Genomic DNA, 22,420 nt, shown 5'->3' on the forward strand with positions numbered 1-22,420 from the left:
CTGGTGTTGGCCAGAAGGGCCGATGGCGTGATATGGCAGCCTCGCTTCTGTCAGTCTGCCCCAGGGCAGCTGTGGCTACAACTGTAGCTGCCTCCACCAGTGTGTGTGAATGTGAGAGTAAATGAATAGTGGCATTGTAAAGCGCTTTGGGTGCCTTGAAAAGCGCTATATAAATCCAATCCATTATAAATGCAAATTTCCATGTCTTTAGTTACACAAATTGTCAAAAATACCACAGTTTGACAAGCATTAAATAGTATTCCTGCACCAACTACATGATTCAGCTCTTAGCCAAACTAATTTGGCATACCTCAGCAATGTGTGTATTGTTTTATTTATTTATTTTGAGGAAACTAGATATTTGGAGAATAAAAGTAGTAACATGTCACTTAAAAAAATAGGAAAAGAAATCCGCAAAGACTGATCCAGGGCTTGAGACCTTTCGCTGAACAGTGACGGTCTCAGTGGAAGTGAAGTCATTCTTAAGAAAAGAAAACAGGGAGAAAGCTGAAGTATGTCAAACTGCACAAGAACTGGACTGAAAATGAATGGCACTTAGTCTTATGGAGTATGAATACAACTTTGAAATACAATGAGTGTCTACACTCACTGTAGAACATGATAGAGGGTCTGTCGTGGTTTTGGGCTTCATTTGGCAGTTCAGTCCTTTCAAAATTGATGGAGTAATAAATGCAGAAAAGTCAAAGGAGCTTGCAAAGAAAAGCGTCTGGACTTCTTTAAGTTGCTTGAAGACGTTTCACCTCTCATCCGAGAAGCTTCTTCAGTTCTAAGGTCAAATGGTGGAGAGTCCCAGATATAAACCTAGTGGGAGTATCCCCCCACAGAGGGACAAAAGGACCCCCTGATGATCCTCTAATTGCCTGAGCCAAGGTGTGAAGAAGCTTCTCGGATGAGAGGTGAAACGTCTTCAAGCAACTTAAAGAAGTCCAGACGCTTTTCTTTGCAAGCTCCTTTGACTACGATGACCTGGATGACTGAGAACCTTCACAGACAAAATGCAGAAAAGGATTTCTGGAGCTTTCTGGTGTAGTAAATAAATTAAATGTATACATCATTAAATAATTAATTAAATGTGTCTTTCATTCATTAAAATGGAGATAATTAATTAAATATACAAATAATTAATAAAATGTCAATTAATTTCATTGTAAGCGTTTGATATGTTACTTATTAATGAATTAATTAAACATTTAATAAATTAATTAGTGTCACATTTCATTATTTATTTAAGGACGCGTTTATTTGATTCATTTTGGCAGGGAATGAGCGCCTTATCGGTTATGTAGTCCTCCTCCGCGACTGAGGGCGCTGTTACATCCCAACAGCGTGCTGACGTCAGGTTTGTTGCCGGAAGTACCTCTCAGTTGTCAGAGGAAAAGCATCGAAATCCGGCGTGAGAGGCTGTTTTGGCTTCCATGTGGCACTGAAGTCAAAAGAACTGAAGATTTTACGAGTAACTGTCCGCTTATAGAGCAGCCATGGGGAAAAAAGGCAAGAAGGAGAAGAAGGTTAAGGGAGCCGAGAAGACAGCTGCCAAAATGGAGAAAAAGGTTTCAAAAAGGTCCAAACGAGAAGAGGTAACAATTAAATCAAAGTAAAATAGGATGAATCGGAAAGCCCTATCCTGTTGCAAACCTTTTACGTTTCGCAGATTATTTATTTATTCTATTTATTTATTGAATCAAATTATCTTTAATATGAGGTGAGCACATAAAGGCGTTTTTGATTTCTTCTCCGTTTAACCTTTTCTGCCTGCAGGATGATTTGGAGGCTCTGATCGCTGAGTTTCAGAGTCTGGACGCAAAGAAAACCCAGGTTGTCGAGACGACGTGTCCGCCTCCATCACCGAGGTGAAAAACATAGAGTCAGGCTCAATATTTGGAAAATATAAATAAAATTCAGTGTCATAAGCAACATCACAGTGACCCACAAACAAAGATGCAAAACAAGAGATGCAAATTAACATAAATTGCACATAAAAATCACCAAAATAAGGCAAAAAAAAAAAACAAAACAAACAAAAAACGTGCATAAAGAGATGAATGAATCAAAGATACAGAGTGAGAGAGAAGCAAAACATCAACAAGGAATGCACAGTGACAGAAATTCACAAGAAATCACCAAAATAATGCAAAAGAAAGTGTGTAAGAGGGATAGAAAACAACCACAGATCCCAACCTTTGATTTTTTTTAAAAGATATAATTTTCTATAATTTTGTATTTTTTATCGTGGTTTTGACGTAGTTTTGTGGTCAAAATTACAAAAAAACTTAGAGTTTTGGATTTTATATTATTCACTCAAATGACTTACAGTGTAGACAAGAGAAATGCCAACTCAATTTTTTGCTAGTCCCTGTCATGAATGAACAAATCCATTATTTATTAAATTAAATGCACTGAAATTAAAAGATTTAGTACATTATAACATTATTCCAATGTTATAAAAAGTACAGTTTGGGGGATTTGCTCCTGTTTAGCACCAGTGAGGACATTTTTCTGCCTCTTTCCACTTGTTTTCATTATTACCAGTGTTTTCTACACCATCACAAGTCTTCTGCACAGTACAAAGGATGTGCTAGTTAGCTGTGCACGTAGTCTGCAGTAAAAACACAAAAAGTTTAATTCATTCATTCATTCATTCATTTTGATGCCGGTCCAAAAGTAGAACTTCAGGGATCAATAAAAAAGGATGTGAATCATCCTTTGACGGAGTCGTTAATGAGTGCACTGAGTGCAATTTCACCAGAGTCCATCCAGTATAAGTTCAGAGATTGTATTCAAAACAACACATTTCAGCCAGACTGTGGTGCTAAAGAAAAGACTCGGGGACTATTGAAGTGAACAGGAAGAAGAATCGCTTGATGATTTACCTCTTCATGCTTTTTAGATTGAATGGATCCCTCTCTGCACATCCTGAGAAAGATGAACTCATCCTGTTTGGAGGAGAATTCTTCAATGGAAAGAAGGTAGCAGATTAGTCCAATAAATGATATTGTGCATTAGTGCTCAGTCGTGTGTACCAACCTTCAGTATATGTCTCCTAGTGTGAATGAGCAGCTAATTACACAGCGAAACAGTTCATCTAACACTCTTTTCACTGATATTTGTTTTTCTTGCAGTGTTGGTTTGTTATTTATTTGGTATTTTTGGTAGTCCACTTTTGCACCTTTTTCTATGTATTTTTCTCCCTGTTGCATGGGCTGCACCTTATTATTTTTATTACAACAACATCAAATGTCATCACACCGACCTGTGTCACTAAAGAACGAGTATGGGCCATCTTGTGTTCAAAGGCTGCTGCACCTGTCAGGACAGCCAATGCTAGTTTGAACCTGCTGTGTGTTTCAACTGACCCTAGCAACCAATCAGAGTAGAGACTAAACATTTTCAACAGAAGTTACCAAGGTGATTTTCGCAGGTTAAGAGAGAGTGTCTTTGTGATGCTCAAAGACCTCACTCACCGGTTATTTTTACTTCATAGTACAACCCTCTGCTTTCTGATTGGATTTTTTTCACAGTGTGTTGATTTCGAATTAAAAATTTTATAATTATTTGCAAGCATCACATGCTTAAATCTCTCCAGCCTATGGTTAATATGAGCCTAAGGCTTCCGTGGCTGATTTTGTGTGGACAGTTTTAAAACCCCTGCTGTGGTTTTCTGTTTTTGCAGACGTATCTGTACAACGATCTGTTCTTCTACAACATCAGGAAGAATACCTGGGTTAAATCAGAAATCCCCAACCCTCCTCCACCACGCTGTTCTCATCAGGTACACAACATCCCAGATGAAGAGTCTTAAGTGTCTTTTGGTACACAGTTTACAACTAAACATCTCAGGGGTTTCTTAGCATTTGATAAACCAGCAAACACCACACTTTTTCACCACACAGCCAGTACCTGGGTCAAATTTGTGCTGTCATAGTGTTGTGATTTATCATTTCAGCCACAAGGGGGCAGTCTGCTGTAGCACAGATCAGAGGGCAACTTTAAAACTTATCAGCAATCGCACATCATCACAGCAAGACAGCCTTTTACAAGGGAACCAGTTAAATCTGAGGACATCAAACTGTCTTATCTCGTGCTGTTTTTGCAGCCGTCTTCTTCCCCCCCGCCTCACTCCTCCCCCTCTCCTTTCTTTCCTCCACTCAGGCGGTGGTAGTTCCTCAGGGCGGGGGACAGCTCTGGGTGTTTGGTGGAGAGTTTGCCTCTCCAAATGGGGAACAGTTCTATCACTACAAGGACCTTTGGGTACTGCACTTTGCTACACACACCTGGGAGAACATCAAGTGCGTACAAAGGCTGCTAAGCATAGATGCAGTAATTGGAAGTTGTTGCTGATAGATGGATTGTGTAAATACAGAGTCTCAAGTCCAGCTGCTGTACAGATGTTATGTTAGTTTTTACTTTTCAGGGCACCGGGCGGTCCATCGGGCCGCAGTGGACATCGGATGGTCCTCAGCAAGAAGCAGCTGCTGGTGTTTGGAGGTTTCCACGAGAGCACCAGGTAAACAGGCTCACTGAACAGGTGTCATGGTGGTCACGGTCTGCTTGATATCAGCAACGGATGAAGTGACAAAGAAACTGAATCCACTGAAAATCAATCATTTATTATTTGAAATTAAATGCAAAAAATCTAATTAATTTGTGAAGACGTGTGTAAGAGATTGCGTATATACCATTCACAGCAATCTGAGGCCATCAAGCCTCCTTATCTCACTCTGTTTATGCAGACATCTTCCTTCCCCTGCTTATAATGGAAGTTTAATCAGGCTGCGAAATGTTGGCCGGCTCAAAACTGTGTCAGAATTTGACTCGTCGATCGTGGGGACTGGTAAATGAAAATCACTTCAAGCATGAATACAACTCAGAATATATTGCTCCTAAAGTTCTACTGCGTTCCTTTACTGTTAAATAAATAGATAAGGAGCATGACAGTAAATTAGAAGATTGCGTCGGCATTTGGACATTGCTCGGTGTTTGTTTCAGACTCTTCTTGTAACATATTAACACTTTTTGTGGACAGAAATTTTATGTTTTGGACATACAATCTTGTGAAAAACTAAGTACACCTTTACTCCTTCCAGTCAAATGCCTTTGATTAACTGATAATCAGCACCTCTATAAAAGCACAGGTTTTGTAGGTCTGGAGAATTCAGGTGTTTAACACATTGTCAAACTCTTCCCAGCAACTTAACCCCAATTTCAGTCTGCAATGACATGACAATAAGAATGGGAATGTACAAGAGTGGTTTGTTTGGAAGGGTTAGCAGGAGAAAGCTTCTTCTCCCCAAAAAGGGCATGACAGCAAATTGCATCTAAACAGATCACGAGATTTCTGGAATAATGTACTTTTGACCGACAAGACCAAAGTATAGAGCTATTTAGACTATGCTTAGCACCTTTTGGAGAAAACTAAAGATAGCATACCTGCGCAATTCGACCATGAACTACTCTGTGTACTAAAGTATTCTAGATTCAGATGTCAGGCCATCAGTCCGACAGCGAAAGCTTAGATGAAACTGGGTCGTGCAAAAGGACACTGATCCTGAGCACTGCAGCAAATCTGCTACTGAATAACTTCAATAGAAAAGAATCGAGGTGCTGCAATGACCCAGTCAAAGACGGGCATTAAGAGAGGACCTCTATCTATAAACACATTCCCACAAACCTCAAACTGAAGCAATGCTGCAGAGACGAGTGGGCCAGAATTCCTCCACAGTGATGTGAGAGATCGATAAAGTCATACAGAAAATAGTTCAAATTGTTGCTGCCCAGGGTGGCTCCACAAGCTATTTCATTAAACATCCACCGCTGCTGACGACAGTAGTGACACTAGCTGATGCATCTGTGGATCCCTACAGTTTTTCAGTGTAAAAGCCCAGTGTCCTTATGCTCCCGCCTCTGCCTCCTCACCCTGCAGGGATTTTATCTACTACAATGATGTCTACTCTTTCTCCCTGGACACCTTTTCTTGGTCACGCCTCTCTCCATCAGGCTCCGCCCCCTCCCCGCGCTCTGCCTGTCAGATGACCTCCACTCCAGACGGCATGGGCGTCATCATCTATGGGGGATACTCCAAAGTGGTGCGTGTGTCGTCTGACAGCCTCCCCCGTATTGTTGTCATTTTTTTGTTGTACAGCCTGATTAAACTGCGTGTGCGTTCATGCAGAGGGTCAAGAAGGATGTCGAGAAGGGGACCATCCACTCTGACATGTTCCTTTTGAAACGAGAGGGTAAAGATGGTCAAGGTACACAACACTCAGTTGTTAACGACAAAATCATTCAAGTCTAACGATGTTGCTCCTGTCCTCGTGGTATATGTTGTGACTTTTCCTCTGTCCTGCAGAGAAGTGGTCGTGGTCCAGACTGAACCCTTCTGGCAGTAAGCCCCCTCCTCGCTCTGGTTTCTCCTTGGCGGTGGGCCCAGCTGGGCGGGCGGTGCTGTTTGGTGGGGTTTGTGACGAGGAAGAAGAAGAGTCGCTGGAGGGCGACTTCTACAATGACCTGTACTTGTATGACACAGTGAAAAACCGCTGGTTCCCCGGTGTGCTCAGGGTAAGCTACGATCTATGTCTGTCCTGATGAGAGTGGTCCTTTCCAGGATGAAATTACCTCCACCTATAGATCTGAGTGGTTTGAGTGTGGAAACTGATACACTGTGGTGTCATTCATAATTGCTGTGTGTGCATAAAAGAAGGAGTAGTAAATTGAGATCTATAAAAGCAAAGGCTCTGAATTATAGCTCAGCATAAGCAATACGTCGAGCCACAGTTTCATACTTTCCTTCTAGATCCACTTTATCACAAACATTCAGCAGCTTTGAGCTCATCTGGTCCATAGTTTGTATCGCATATATGTAGCCCAGTGCAGAGGAGGGGGTCTGATGGCATGCTGCTGTGTGTTCAGTAGGGCTGCCACGATTAGTCGACTAGTCACGATTATGTCGACTATTAAAATCGTCGACGACTAATTTAATAGTCGACGCATCGTTTGAAGCTTTGTAAGATCACAAAGGACGCAGGAATGAGTAGTAGGATTTAAGAGTGTAATAACGGACTGAAACAGAAGATGGCAGCACTGCATGTACAAGGATGCCAGCTGCCGTTAAACCCCGAAGAAGAAGAAGCTGTGTCCCAGAATTCATAGCGCAGCCCAGCGCAGTTGTCAACAATGGCGGCAGCTAGTTAGTTTTAACTTTACTCTTATTATTCTTTCTGGGTCACAAAATAAACGTTTAACATATTTTCAGGCGAGAATGTAGCTGTGTAAACCTCAAATATCTGCTCAGTTTATCAAGACACCGCATATTTTCAAAAGCGCTCCGACGTTTTCGGAGACGTCTGTTACCCACTAGCTCGTTAGCTAGGCGGGGGCAAGGCTAACTAGAGCCGTGAGAACACCGGACTCCCGGCAAATCGTTTTCAAACCCACCGCCGTCTTTCGCTAGTCAGGTTAAACATATATATAAGTCACTTAGATAACTTAAAAATGTTATTGTTTGGCTTTCTTTAGTATTTTATTTGTTCCTGAGTAAATCGGTTTGGCTGAGATTAAAGTTATAGTTTTTGCACAGCTAAAACTGTCAAGCAGACAGCTGATTATCAGAAGTGTGAGACGCTGGAGAATATACCCCGGTGTCCTGTTATATTTTAGAAAGCAAGGAGTTTATTAAACTTCACCGAAACAATCTGCAAATTTCATTAAAAATTAATAAACTACCATCTTGTCTTTATTTTTAGTTAGCACAAACACTTAAAGCTGTAAGCTAATGATAGTTATATAAGAGCAGTTGCTGCTGGTGCAATAAGCTGTACGCTGTACGTCCAATGGATGATGATCTGATTAGTCGACTAATCGCAAAAATAATCGGTGACTAGTCGACTATCAAAATAATCGTTTGTGGCAGCCCTAGTGTTCAGTTATAAAGCATCGCTGCTGATGCAATGCAGAATTCAGAAGGTAGGAAAAAAGACAACATCAAAGAGGAATAAAGAAATGCAGACTGTATCGGGGCAGGATGACGGTGCAGTGTTCAGCTGTCACAGCAGGAAGCTCCTGAGTTCAAACCTGCCAGCCAGCTGCGATCTTTCTGTGTGGAGTTTGCATGTTCTCCCTCTCTGTGTGGGTTCTCTGTGGGTACTCTGTCTTCCTCCCACAGTCCACATGCATTCTTTACATGGCCATCAATTTAATTTAGTTTTATATATGTAGCTCAAAATCACAACAACATTTGCCTCAAGGCGGCCATCCACCGCAACCAGTTGGGGCTGAGGGGGGTGGGAGACGGGAGAAAAAGCAGCCTGTGGAAGAGAGCAGAGATTAGTAATAACTAATGACTCCCTGTGCATTGTTAGATCCAAACCCAACCCAACTCGGTGGATGAATTTGGCCTGATGTGTTAGTGTTCTTATCACTTCACCAGCTGTAGTACAACATCTGTCTTCAATGGACATTTGGAGATTTTACAGGATTTACGTCACATCTGACACTTGCTGCTCTGATATACGTTATTTTGCACATCTCCATGAAACAGAAGTTTAAAAGAAAGAGCATTGATATGATCAGAAGGTTGGTGGTTCGATCCCTGGCTCCTCCAGTCTCGATGTTGCTCTCCGATGCATCCATCGGAGTCTGATTGTCGTCAGGAAAAAGCACTCAGTTTAGAGACAGCGCTTGTGAGAATGGGTGTGATTGGGTGAATGTGGCATGTTGTATACAGCGCTTTGAGTACTCTGGGAGAGTAGAAAAACGCTGTATAAGAATCTGTCCATTTATCATTACCATTTACTTTCTGTGTGCTCAGTTTTATTTGATTTCTTCTTTGTGTGTCTGTCCAGGGAAACAAGACAGAGAAGAAGAAACGGCGGAGGGTGAAAAAGGATATGGCAGAGGGGGAGGAAGCGGAGAGGGAGGAAGAGGAGGCAGCGGCACCTCAAGGACCCACTGAGATCATCAAAGAGATCGTCACTGAGGACGGAACAGTGATGACCATTAAGGAAGTGATTCCTGGTCCTCAGGTGCAGGAGGAGGAGGAGGAGGAAGAGGAGGAAGAAGATGGCAAGATTACACACACTCGTGCTAAACTAAAGGAAAGAAGTTCTCAGCATCTTTGTCTACCTAACTTCAGGGTCTTTTTTTTGTTTTGTTTTGTTTTTATCGTCATTAGGCTCGGCCACGGCCCCGCTCATCGAGCCTTGCCCGAGGTCCAGCGCCATGGCAACAGTGCGACAAGGCAAGCTCTACCTGTACGGGGGGATGTTTGAGGTGGGCGACCGCCAGTTCACTCTGAACGACTTCTACTGTCTGGACCTGCACAAAATGGACCAGTGGGAGGTTCTGGTCGAAATGGACCCAAGTGAGTCAGCCGGACAATAAAAGTCCAAAAGCGACAACAAAGAGGCCTTAAACGAAATCCGTCAGCTCAGCGCACATAATTAAAGCAGCCAGTGTGTGTGTGTGTGTGTGTGTGTGTGTGTGTGTGCGTGCGTGCGTGCATGCGTGTGTGTGTGTGTGTGTGTGTGTGTGTGTGTGTGTGTGTGTGCGCTAACGTCTGAATATCCTCTGACGCAGGAGAGAGGTGCTGTTAAGATGGGAGTCAGGGGCGTGAGGTTTCATTTGGATTTATGATGGTCTCTCCACAGAGACACAGGAGTGGCTGGAAGAGTCTGAGTCAGAGGACGATGAAGAGGAAGAGGAGGAGGCGAAGGGAGCAGAGGGGGAGGAAGAGGAGTCCGAAGAGGAAAGCGAGGACGAGGAAGGCAAGAGATTATTCAGGTTCTTCGATGGCCGACACTTATGTGCTCTCTTTATTTATAATGAGCAACAAGTGCAGAGTCCCATTCAGGATGTGCATGACATCTGTTTATATTGTACACTGCCTGTTGCAGTCTAATACAGCAGCTTCATAAAGGTATTAATACTTCAGTGAAATGTTTTAATATTTTTCCCTGCTCATGTTTTCAAATGAGCATCGATATCATGTTTTTTCATCTTGAACTTTACTTTGCATACGTTTGTTTTTTTCCTCATTTGTTTTAAGGACACACTGCACGCCGTGCTGAGAGATACCTCGTTTTCAGCTAATAGCTTTTTGTAAATCATGTTGTTGCGAAACTGTCAAACTGTTTTACAGACACAACTTGTGTGTTGTTTTTGAAAGGCCACGAGAACTGTTGCTTAAAAAATGACAAGAAAGTTCCTCCTGAGACATTTACACAGTACCGTATTGTACGTTATTTCATAATCGAGTTTCTCACCCACCACATCTGTTTTTAATCTCATCATTCTTGGTCTGTCGCACACACACAGCAGCGTGTCACGACATTCATACTAACAGTGCAGTATCAGGCAGTTTAGAAAGTTTTTTGAACGTTTAAAATTCTCATGTGCATTTTTACTGGCCTAGGAAAAACAATGTCTGTTACTTTATATACTGTTAATCATATTGATTTATATGTATATTAATAATCTTAATCTATAAAATAATGAGCAGTGACCATTGTAGGATAAATATAGCACAAAGAACAATAATTGCCTTAAAAATAAAATGTAGGTAGGAGCAGGAAGTAGGTATGGTTTCAGTGTTTGAGTCAATGGACATGTTTATATTCCATTATTGGTCCTACCTCTGCTCCCACCCAATCGTGTGGGGCATTGAGAGCACACAAAGCCGATGGCGCTGGGCTGGAGTGTGTTCGTCACAATCTGAGAAGTTAACCTGCAGCCACGTTTACAGCAATGTCCCAGATTTGAAGAACCATGACTAGAGTCTCTAGTGTGCACGCCAGTTTTTAATTACTCACACGACTGCTGTTACGTTTTCAGCCTTGATGCTGAGATAATGTAACAGAAGCTGTTGGGCTGAATTTAATTGAAATGAGTTCAGAAGCCCAACTTCCCACATTCCCACGTTTGAATCAGGATTTCTGAGCTGATGCGGTGATTCCAGGAAGTTAGAGAGCTGTGTTTTAACCTCTGCTTCTTGCCATTTTTCGGTCTTTCCACAGCTATACTCAGCACGAAGATATTAACTCTGAGAGAGAGCATCTGAACACATGCAGCGTTAGTGTCTCCCTCTCTCTCTGTTATGGACAGGTTTCTTTTGCTTTGCTTTTGCAGTTGGCTGTTCTAAACAACTCAACAATGCAAGCATATGCATGTGTGCAAATGGGATATTTATTTTGGCACCCAGGTGTAAATAACTCTGGATTAGTTCAGATTTCAGCTTTGTCCCTACACCTGTTTAATTTTTAAATTCTCGAGTTATCAGTCTCACAGATTTGGCTTTGGTGGAGCAATAATCCTTGTACTACTCCCTAGCTCCAAAGACATCAGCTCTGACATTTCTGGTAATGCTACCAATGTTGTATTTACAGATGCTAAAGAGATTTTTGTTAATAAACTACAGCTCTGGCTACTTAAGAGGAGATGCAACTGTGTTGTGGCTGCATCTGCTCAGTAACGTTAGTGTCTCTATTATGCAGGGCGCTCCCTCGTCTAACATCTGCACCTGACTGTGTGTTTCCAGATGAAGAAAAGCACCCCGCAGTGCAGGAGGGGGAGACGGTAACGGATTACCAGAACCGTACAGAGCAGTACTGGATAGGACTGGCACGTGCCAACATGGGCTCCGACGCCAAGGACAAGAAAGTTGCCAAGGTCGCCCTCGCCATGGCTAAAGTCTTCTATGAAGACCAGTAGCAGGATACGCAGAAGTGTGTGTGTGTGTGTGTGTGTGTGTGTGTGTGTGTGTGTAAAACTTTTTTGTAATGGGTAAACTTTTATATAACATTCAAAAATGCCTTTTGAACAGTCTGGGGGAAAATAATTCAGTCATGAATCGATTACATTCACTTTTCACAACGAAAACAGTAACAAATACAAATGACTGATGGTTTGTAAAGGTCAAAATGTTCATTCATTTGAAATAAAATCACTTAATTCATTAATTTCACCAAAACATATTTAATGCTGACATGTTTCACACACTGCTGCCGACATGTTATCGTGTCTTTGAGTGTAGCTGAGCAAGTGAGCAAATGCAACCCACCTCCAACTCAGTTGTACTTGGAATTAGAATAACTTTATTTTCCACAGTAGAAAAGAAATTGTCTTTGGTTCACAAATCAGTTCACAATAAAGATGCTGATAATAATCAGCGCACATTCATACATGCACACACATAAAGCCTCAATAAAACTATAGAAATATAACAAAGCATCTTGTTACTTTGTATGCTAATTACATTTGGCACCCTTTTACGCCTTTTTAGTAGCTAGAGGCATCCTATGACATCATCCTCAGGGTGTTAGTTCAGTATCAGAATAAAGATGGTGTTCTTGGTCAACAATGATAGACCAAGTTTTCCCTAAAACGGCAGTGTGATCCGACTCATCTAATGTGGTTTGTTGTTTACCAATGATTCTTCCAGCAGCTCCGACAATCCTGTCCATGTTGTTTCTATTTGCCAGAGTCAGGAAAATAGGAACAAACATAATCAGTGTCATAGCTGTTACTGATGACTTGTGTTTTCTGTGCTGGGTCTGTTTCCGCCTTACTGGCCATGCATGCGTGGAAAGGCAGGGAGGATGCAGAATAAAGCCACGCTGCAAAAATATGAAAATCAATATTCTGACTACACTCTAAAAACTATTGTTTAAGCTCAACAAAAAAAATTAACGCAACAGTTTCCATTAGTCTTTTTGAGTTATGATAACTTATGTTGAAATTAGATTGAACCAACAAACTATATTGAGTTACGGGAATTAAATTATCCTCCATAATCAAAGGTGATTTGAATTACCATTTACGTAATATTTGGTAGCTTAAAAACATATTTTTAAGTTGTTTACTCATAAAAATTATGTTCCTCCAATTACTTTTTCCACATTATTTGAAATGATTTTTAAGTGTTATGTAATTAATTACAGCAATTACAAAAACAATTTTTTAAAGTTCATTATTTAAAATATTAAGTTGCTGATTTTCATCATTATTATCATCATTTTAGCTTTCTCTTATTTTTTTTTTTATTGTAATAGCTTTTAAGAAAGGAATTCATTCAACATTTTTTTTTATCAAATAACTTTTTTATTTTTTTAACAGTAGGCATTTCAACACTTTGTATTTAAAAAGTGAAAATAAACCAGAAATTTAGATTTATACCATCACAGCCAAGTTATAGAATATGCCTTTATGTATTTAACACCACAGAAACAAATGTGTTCAATTGGTAAAAAATCTACTTAGAAAACATTTTGTTGCAGTAATACTTCCATGCAAGTGTTCAGTAAATGTTAACTTTCAATGCCTACCAAACTTTACAAGATCTTGCATCTTTCTATTACACAATGTAGCAAACACCTTTAAGATCAATTTTACACATACAGGATTCAAAACAGTTAACAATTTTTGAAACAGAGTCAACATCTTTAACATAATGATGGTTCCATCAAGGTCAAGGAACAGCTTCTGAACAACTTCAAAAGTATATTTGCATTAGCTCAGATTGAGAGCATATATTATGCCCATGAGCAAAACACAGCACCTTGGGAAATTCTGGCCCTCCATTATTTTTGTTTCCTCCACCACAATGGTTGCAGTCTTATGGTTAGATCCAGGGGTGTACCGGTCACTGATGATGGCAGTTTTCATCACCTGCCTTAAGTTCTTTGGTGTCCTTGTAAAGCAAATTTTAAAAAATAGGTTAGTGAATTATAGATTAGACTTTTATACTTACTGAATCTTAATGAATTCAGATGATCAATGGAACACACACAGACACACACACATACACACACACACACAATGCTGAATTACTTACACCAAACTCCATGAAAAGGTCCTCGTCCTTCTCTCCAAGGAAAGTGATAAGGCAGCAGATGGCTACTTCTCTGCGTGTTTCAATTGTATTGTGCTATTTAAGAAAAAATAAAGTGTGAGTATAAAATACATGGGTGACTGACAACAAAGTGCATTTCAAAGCTACCCAAAGTCTAAATAGTTGTCCTACCTCAAGAAGCATGTCCTTGATCTGCCTGATTCTCACTCCCTTAGCTCCTCCCCTTGATAAAATGACATCCATCAGTTTTGGGGTGCAATGGTCAAGTGTAGCCATTCAAGGCTTACAGTGGTTATTCTCTTGAACTCCTCCTTTATCTGTAGACCACACAAACAGAAGAATTAAACCTTGCAGACTATTAGCTATACTGCATTAATGAATGCTGTAATACATTATTTAAAGAGGATAGAAGTGATCTAAGGCTACCCCAAGTTTTGAGGGAACAAAAACAATCTTGGTGAAGACAAGGGAGACTTCCCCACCATAACCGTGGTGTAATCTCTAATGTTTTAGCAACCCTGTTTTTGCAGAGGTTTCGAATTTACACATTGTTCACTCCCAGCCCATTTTGTAAAAAATGTGTCCCAACTTAACAAAGCACTAATGACCCTACATTATCACACTATACTAACTGCTTACATAAAGTCTTAATATTAAGTAGATTCACATTGTTAATGCCAGAATAATGCTATTTGAATGACATTAACAATATTTCACACAATCTGATTAAAAAAAAAAAAAAAAACCCAAAAAAACAAAACAAAGATAGCTACAGCTCTTAAGATCAAGAACAATACTTACTTTAAGCTGTATCACAATACTAACCAAAATCATTTACAATGTAATATTACGTATAGGTCATGCAAGTTTTATAAAGACATAAAATAGGTGAGCCAGATGGAAAAAAGAAGCCTCTAGGTTATCCCTCTGACAAAACTATTCACAGTTTAAGGCTTCCAATTTTGGTAAAAAGAAAAACAAAATCAGCCTAAGATCGAAATTAGATTGCACTGTGTAGCAAAACTTTAACCACGCTTTTCCTAGCCACAGTTGCACTCTCTAGCTGAAGACTTTTGTCAAATGAAATTGTTTAGGTTTTTTTATTTAGGAAAAACAAAACCTAGAACATCAGGCTTGAGATATAAAGAGGCTTTTTGTGCCATTTCCATGGACTTTCACGCAGCATCATTCATTCCTTTTATTCCAAAGTCATAATTGGGTTGGTGTGCCCTCTGCAGATGGCTGTTGGCAACAAATTTTCTTTCTCTCGCTTTGACTGGGAAAAGCAAACAAGCTCAGCTGAGCCGGGGAATGACTGCATTTGAGGAGGAGGAGCAGAAGAGCAGGGAAAGGTGGAGAGAAAGCCGGAGTGTTTTACAGGAAGATGGCAAAAGGAAAGAGGAGTGAGGCATGCAGGGAAGGATGAGAGGGCAAGTGCACGATGTCAGGAAAGACATCAGTCACCGTGTGAGCACCAGCCTATCCCTGGGTGACCTATTTTATCCTCCGTCAGCATAGCAAACAAGGGATGAGAAGAGACTGATGAATAATAGAGGAGGAGATGGCTGCCTTCCTCTCGTTCACCCTCTCCCCCAGTGCGACCCCACCCCCCACCCACCCCTCTTTTTTTTTTATTTCAACTGCGGTACAAAAAAAGATTTTATAAATAACTTAAGAGATTTTTTTGGGGTGTGCTGCTGACGTGGGGGGCACGTAGCGTGCAGTCGTCAGAGATACGTCAGCCGTGAGTGTGCGCGAGAAAGACAGAAACTTGTAGAATGTGAGTGCATCAGTTCGAGGCAGAGGGATATTTCTGGATATTTCTGTTCTCGCTGTACATTAAATTGCAAAAATAGACGTGCAGGGTTTTCATTCAGTCGTTTCAAAAATGCACACTTGTGTAATGATTGACCACGCAGAGGAGCACTCTTATTGATTGCTTGGAGATATCACCCACTGTATGTACCGAGCAGATTGTGAGCAAACAGTGAGCTGCTGGATGAGGTTGCCTAACAGCGAGGAGAAACGGGTTTAGAGACAGATGTGGGTTTCTTTACTTTACCATCAATGTCTGAGCCAGTATGGAGGAACTGGCCTCTGACATTCCTAATGGCTGAAATTTATATCCCCGGAGCATTTAAGGAGTCATAATTCTCACTATAACGCTGACACACATGAGTGAAACCATGCTCGCCAAAGCCGTTTTCATACAGGCGCTGCAACTGCACACTGACTGCAATAGAAAGACTAAAATAGATTTTTTTAAAAACTGTAATTTGTTGTGCTTTGCTTCTTTTGAAGCTACAGATATCAGATATCCCTAATATGGCCATCTGAGCACAGAAGCACCTACCTGCTATTAAACCCTTCTGATTGTGAGGAGCAGCCAATCACAACAAAGCTGGCTTAAATCTGGGGCGTTACGAGTCTTGCTAAGCTAGAATAAAAATAATGAGTTGGAAATAAATAAAATGAGAACTTTAAATGTGGCTGGAGCTAGAGTGACCAGATGTCCTCCTTTGTGTGGGACTCCACACCATTTGTGTTCCTTCTCCTCTGTCCCACATTATCCTGAGGTAATGTCCCACATTATGAATGGTTACGCAGCACAAGCTCTTTTCTAAAATCTGGCTTTTACCCAGTGAGTATGGAAGGAAGGCATTTATTATTAGGAAGAGGAAGGTTAACCTGTCTAATCACTAAACAAAGGTGTGACAGTCTGTGATACATTCCTGGATAAACTATTATTTAACATAAAAATTTAAGATTACCGCTCAGCATTGCTGACATTTCCCACTTTGTCCCACATTTTTTTAAATGAGTGAATTAGCTGGTGGGGCCTTGTGGACTTAGCTAAATTATCCTTACATCAACCTGCATATAAAGATAACAAAATATGAATATCTGCTGTCTTGCTTTGACTAATTAATTTGCAGTTAATGTGAACCCTGTTTGTACTCCAAGTTTGGAGTTGAAGTGGCCAATCTCCACCCCTCACCGTCTGAGTGCCACTTTTATTCAGGGCTCCTCTTCATTCACTCAGTCTTCCTCCTCTCCTCACCCCATGACATTATCCGTGATTAAGCCAGTGCTGTAATTGAATCTGTTCAAATGATGTCAAGGATTTGTGAACCTTCGTTACTCTTTTGCTTCCAACTTCTCTAAATCCTAATCCATTTGTTGTGGTCAGGAAATCACACCAACCCAGTCTCACTCTGTTGCCCGCTCACCTGCTCACCTTCAGCCTTCCCCCACCTTTGTCTCTCTGTCTGCTGTGTTTAGAGGTCTAAGCCTTAATCCCTACCCTCAGTGATTTTATTACCATAATCTGGGTCAGAATTGGCTTAGCTCTCATTGAAAACTGCCATGCGGAAGGACAAAGACAACAACAGCAAAAGGACAGCAGTGTGAAGAAAGTGAATGGGAAAGGAGGACGCGATAAGTCTTGTAGGAGAAAGTGAGAGACACAGGTGTGAATGTATTATGTTTTACATCACACATTGAAAATGAGCCACACTGGCATTAAACATTACATCCACTTGGAGGTGTTAAGTTCGCTGAGGTACACTTGAGGCAGAAATCACACAGAGAAGAAAGAACAGCGCTTCGAACCCCGGCCAGCATAGTGGACGAGTCAGCAAAAAGGTCAGCAAAGAACAATTTTGGTTTGTTAGAACTGAATCTAAAGTAGAAAAGGCTCTGTAGTGTCTGCCAGTGTTTTATGGTTTTCAAAGTTTTCGGGAGCAGCTCCTCTACCTGCAGCCTTTCAGATGTCAGCAGGTTCAGTGGTTCATACCTCTTGCCTCGTGAGCTGCTTATGCTCCATTGAAATCGCTTTCCTCACCCTGAGTGTGATGTTATGTAACAAGTGACACAAAGACATGGCCAAGTGGAGCGTAGCCCCAGCTGTCTTGGCTGCAATATCACAGAGAAGAAGTTGAATCCCGCTGGAACCAAACTCGGAGACGCAACTCTATGGCGTTATTTTTGTGACACTATTCTGAGCGCACGTAAAAAAAAAAAAATTGAGCGCATGTAAAAAGAAAATTTGCAGGTGCAAGTGTTGCATTTTGAGGAGAAATTTGTTTTGAGCTAAGAAAAGCTCAATTTGAGTGAACAAAATTCATTGCTGCGTGCAAAAAATGTATTTCAGTGTTTGCTATTATCCATACATACAATAGCACAATAGGATATTGCGTTTCGTCATTTCGAGCTGGTTGGAGACCAAAACAGCCAATCAGATTTTTTTGCAAGTCTGTGATTAGCTGGTTTTGTGGCACAAATATAACGGTGTACAGGAAGAGTTGAGCGCGCACAGGCAGAAATGTTGAGAGCGCAAGCAACACATAGCGAGCGAGCGCAAATGCAAAAACTGAGCGAGAGGGGCTGCTATTGTGTGTGTGTGCTTGTGGATAATAGCAAACACGGAAATACATTTTTTGCATGCAGCAATGAATTTTGTTCACTCAAATTTAGCTTTTCTTAGCTCAAAATAAATGCAACACTTGCACCTGCAAATTCCTTTTACGTGCGCTCATTTTTTTTTTTACGTGCGCTCAGAATAGTGGCACAAAAATAACGCCATACAACTCTTTGGAGTGGCCAAAGTTGGTACAGCACTTCATGCAAGGCACCCATAAATATTACAGCAAAGCAAAAAGGAATGCTTTTCTTGGTACTTTACATGCCATTGCACACAAACATCTAATATTTTTAGCATTTAATATACCCCCATCCAAAAACACAAGAAAGAAAACAAACAAAAGGTAAAACCACATCTCTAGTCCATTCTGCAGCAGTTAGCTTAGCCTCAGTGAAGACCACGAGAAAACCACAGGAACTGAGGAAATTAAGCCAAAAATGAAATAACCCAAAGTGTATTCCTCTAGTTTTATTTATAGCTCATCCACCTGGATATTGGGTCTTAGTTATGGGTATCCCAATAGTGAGAGCTGTAGTCAATCTGCTCTGCTATTTAGCTAGCCACCAATCTGCCTTTATGCTGTGCTTGTGCTACTGTTGTCTTTTGGAGGATTTCTAACGGCCTGTTGTGTGGTCCAGTCTGTCCAAGGGACATTGTGCTTCAGTTTTAGTGAGTAAAATTAAACTATTTCATTAGTTTTTTGAGTATCAATAATTAGCAGATATGAGTGTCTGTGTGTTTGCTAACTGAGCTAACTAGTATTAGTGTATAACTTAGCGCTCCACCCTTTGAACAATACATATGGTTACTTCTGACTCCAGGAAATTAACAGCTATAATGATGTTGAAAGCTTATGGCTCCAAAACCAATCAATGGCCACATCCACGTTTTATATATGCAAGCAGTACATTGAAGTTCTTCAGAAGCTCCAGCTTCAGCTGCAGGTCCACACACGTTTGCATATCAGAGACTAAGAAAAGCACTCTAGCTAAGCACACAATGCACTTAAATGAAATAATTAAATGACACTGTGTTTCACATTAATTAGTCTGTGTCTCCCTCCTGCTACAGAGTAAACCGGATTCTTCTGAACCCAGCATGAAGCCTCTGTAGGTGCTAGTGAGCATTACTGATATTATTATGGGTAGATTAATCGAATTTCATCATTAAATTGGAATCCTTTTTTAAGAAAAAAGTTATAACTGTAATGCATCACCGAGTTATTCATTACTTCAAGAGATTGCATTATGACAGATTTGATTAGATGTTGCTTTATGATGATAAACATATGAGAAAAATGAGAGCCTGAAATTGATTACTCCTCTGCAGATTTCCAGATTTCTTAAGGCATTATTAATTTGAGCTGTTTATGTTAACATCTGCAACAGAAATGGAGCAGAAACTGAAATCGATTATAGAATACATACACATCCCTGGCTTTTTTTTTTCTATGCCTAGGTACTTTTTAACCTAACCTTCACACACTCACACTCTGATGGATGCATCCAGGGCATCTCAGGGTTTGGCATCTTTAGAGATACTTCAACATCTAGATTGAAGGAGCCAGAGCTTGGACCACCCTCTTTCTTAACAGTAGACACCCACCCTCTTCCTCCTGAGCCACAACCGCCTTTAAAGGAACATAGAAGACAGGATATGCAGCATATTGCAAGTTTGGCACACGGCTCAGGCAGCATCGAGAGATTACTGACGACCTGTCTGTAAAAATAAAGAAAAGGCAGGAAATTAAAATGACAAAAATGAAAAATGCTAATAATAGAAAACAATAATGGGATGCTCCCAGCGCTCCCATTGAAACAGATTACCTTCCAGCTTAGTGACAGATCCGACACCAAGGCAATATACAAAGGGCTGAACATAATCATGCAGTATACAGAAGCATCACAGAAGACGTGGTGGACATGTAAGGAATAAAAAGAGTCTGCCGATTTATTCAAACATGGAACAAGACAGCTTTAATGGAGCACTGTAACAAAAAATAATTTCCCCCAGGGATCAATAAAGTATTCTGATTCTGATTCTGATTAATTTCTCATTAAGCCCACAGAGAAACACTTTTCCTGGGTGAAATCCCCAGTGATGGCACCATCATCTTAACGCTTCACACCTGTGCATCTTTATGCCAACAACCACACAACACATCTAAATCCACCTGGTTGTGTTCTTACAGTTAACTTGTGACAGTCCATGTGACAGCATTTGTATTGGTCGTGACGACAAATTTACTTGAAATCTGTTTTCAAATCTCTAGCGCATTTCTTAGTAGCGCAACTTGTTGCTGGTACGCTAGCTACCTCTCACAGTCCAAAGGTTTGCGGTTTAAGTTAAATGACAAATTGGCTGCATGTGTAAGCCTGAGAGTGTGGAGTCGTATGTCTTTGTGTTAGCCCAGCTACGGATCATAACCTGTACAGGATGTACACCAACCTTAGCCCTATGATAGGTGGGAATTACCATTGATAATTGTGAGTAGTTGAAAGTTGATTAAAACTGTGAACCAAAACATGTGGCTCAATATTTAAGGTCTGACTCTCATTATCCACTGGAGCACTAATTATGTGTCATTAAAAAAACTGCAACACTGAGCAAACACTGTCCCCAAAGACACAGTTGCCAAGGAAGCAGAAGAACACCATATCAAAGATGATCTGGGTAATTTTGGTTATCCCAGCTGAGCATTTGTCAAAGTAGAGAAGACACCTAAAGAAAGCTCCAGGCGATCCAAGACAGAAGAAAAAGGAAAAAAACTGCCTGAGTGAAAACCATATCTGTGATCCTGTGTCTGTCAGCTGGGTGTATTTTTAAAAGGCTCGATCTCTGTGGTTTATAAGCCCCAAAACATGCTACACCAGAAATTAGTCCACCCCAGGGCAAGCCGGCCGTTTATGTAATAAGCAAACAATCATCTTTGAATTGAAGAGTGGACCTAAGAGTACATCTTTGAACATCTAACTATGCTTTGATTGCAGCCATTCATCAATTCTCTTTGTATAGCGCACATGGCCAGTGATTAATGGCAATGACAACTTTGCATATCAGTGATCTTGAATCTGATCTCATGACTTATTGCTATGTAGGGGTGCTGGTGTTGATCATTAGGGAGCTATGCGTTTTTATAGGGTTGTGGAATCTGCTGTCAAGTGAGACTGAACTCGTGTCCAGATGAACTGAATGAAACTCCTAGGATTAGCTGTGATAGGCTCCAGCCCACGTAACTATATGTCCAATAAGGAGAGATCCTTAAAAGAAGCTGAAAGTTTATTGATATACAGACAATGCTATTTGGCTATAAGCCTCTGATGGCCCATCACAGCAGAACACAATCGCAGCAGTGATCGGAATTAGGGAAGGATAATCAGAGTCTAGGCACCGGTGGGGAAGAAGATAAGATGGAGGCTTGGATGGCGCACTGAGTGACTTGTGTTTAGGCGGAGGTGGGTTGCGCCACAAGTGAGAATCAAAGATGAGCAGTATGATTTAAAGTACGCAGAGTGGAGGCTGATTGGCTTGAAGAACCAGGGCAGAAAGATGGCTGGGCTAGAGCGATAATGTCAGAATTGAGTTCTGCTGTGTAAATGGTCTGTATTTGTATAGTGCTTAACTAGTCCCTAAGGACCCCAAAGTGCTTTACACATTCAGTCATCCACCCATTCACACACTGGTGATGGCAAGCTACATTGTAGCCACATCCACCCTGGGGTGCACTGACAGAGACAAGGCTGCCAGGCCCTCTGACCACCACCAGAAGGCAACGGGTGAAGTGTCTTGCCCAAGAACACAAAGACCAAGACTGTCCAAGCCGGCGCTCGAACTGGCAACCGTCCGATTACAAGGCAAACACCCAACTCTTGAGCCACGAGCCCTGTAGGTCTTTGATCCACTGCGTCCATAAGTGGTTTATCCTCTGCGTGGGCTGCCTTCAGATTGCCTGTTTGATGAAATACTATCCATCTCTACAGTGTATAGAAGTGGAAGTGATGTAAAGAACAGACTAGCAACCAAACACCCTAAAAAGCAGACAGATTAGTAAATACAAAACTTCCTTATTGCACTTAAGCATAAGCTTCATTTGGATAAATAGTTAAGAAAATCGATGGATTAATGATTATTTCTTC

At 41.0% G+C, this 22,420-nt stretch overlaps 1 protein-coding gene across 3 annotated transcripts; it reads left to right on the forward strand.

Annotated features, from left to right (window-relative positions):
* Positions 1-1,350: 1,350 nt before the first annotated feature.
* klhdc4 (kelch domain containing 4) lies at positions 1,351-11,974 on the forward strand. 3 transcript variants are annotated; one of them, XM_026172946.1, is made up of 13 exons: positions 1,351-1,598; positions 1,780-1,871; positions 2,909-2,987; positions 3,692-3,790; positions 4,171-4,307; positions 4,433-4,525; positions 5,942-6,104; positions 6,191-6,269; positions 6,368-6,576; positions 8,859-9,078; positions 9,188-9,376; positions 9,663-9,795; positions 11,028-11,300. In XM_026172946.1, exons 1-13 carry the CDS (start codon positions 1,500-1,502, stop codon positions 11,272-11,274), a joined length of 1,839 nt encoding a protein of 612 aa, XP_026028731.1. In that variant the 5' UTR covers positions 1,351-1,499; the 3' UTR covers positions 11,275-11,300. The 3 variants fall into 3 exon arrangements, with proteins under 3 accessions (XP_026028731.1, XP_026028733.1, XP_026028732.1); XM_026172948.1 differs by lacking the exon at positions 11,028-11,300 and adding an exon at positions 11,549-11,590 and having other exon boundaries at positions 1,354-1,598; XM_026172947.1 differs by lacking the exon at positions 11,028-11,300 and adding an exon at positions 11,549-11,974 and having other exon boundaries at positions 1,356-1,598; positions 9,663-9,779.
* Positions 11,975-22,420: the final 10,446 nt, after the last annotated feature.

This window comes from Astatotilapia calliptera, chromosome 7 (assembly GCF_900246225.1).
Source record: "Astatotilapia calliptera chromosome 7, fAstCal1.2, whole genome shotgun sequence".
NCBI classification, from domain to species: domain Eukaryota; kingdom Metazoa; phylum Chordata; class Actinopteri; order Cichliformes; family Cichlidae; genus Astatotilapia; species Astatotilapia calliptera.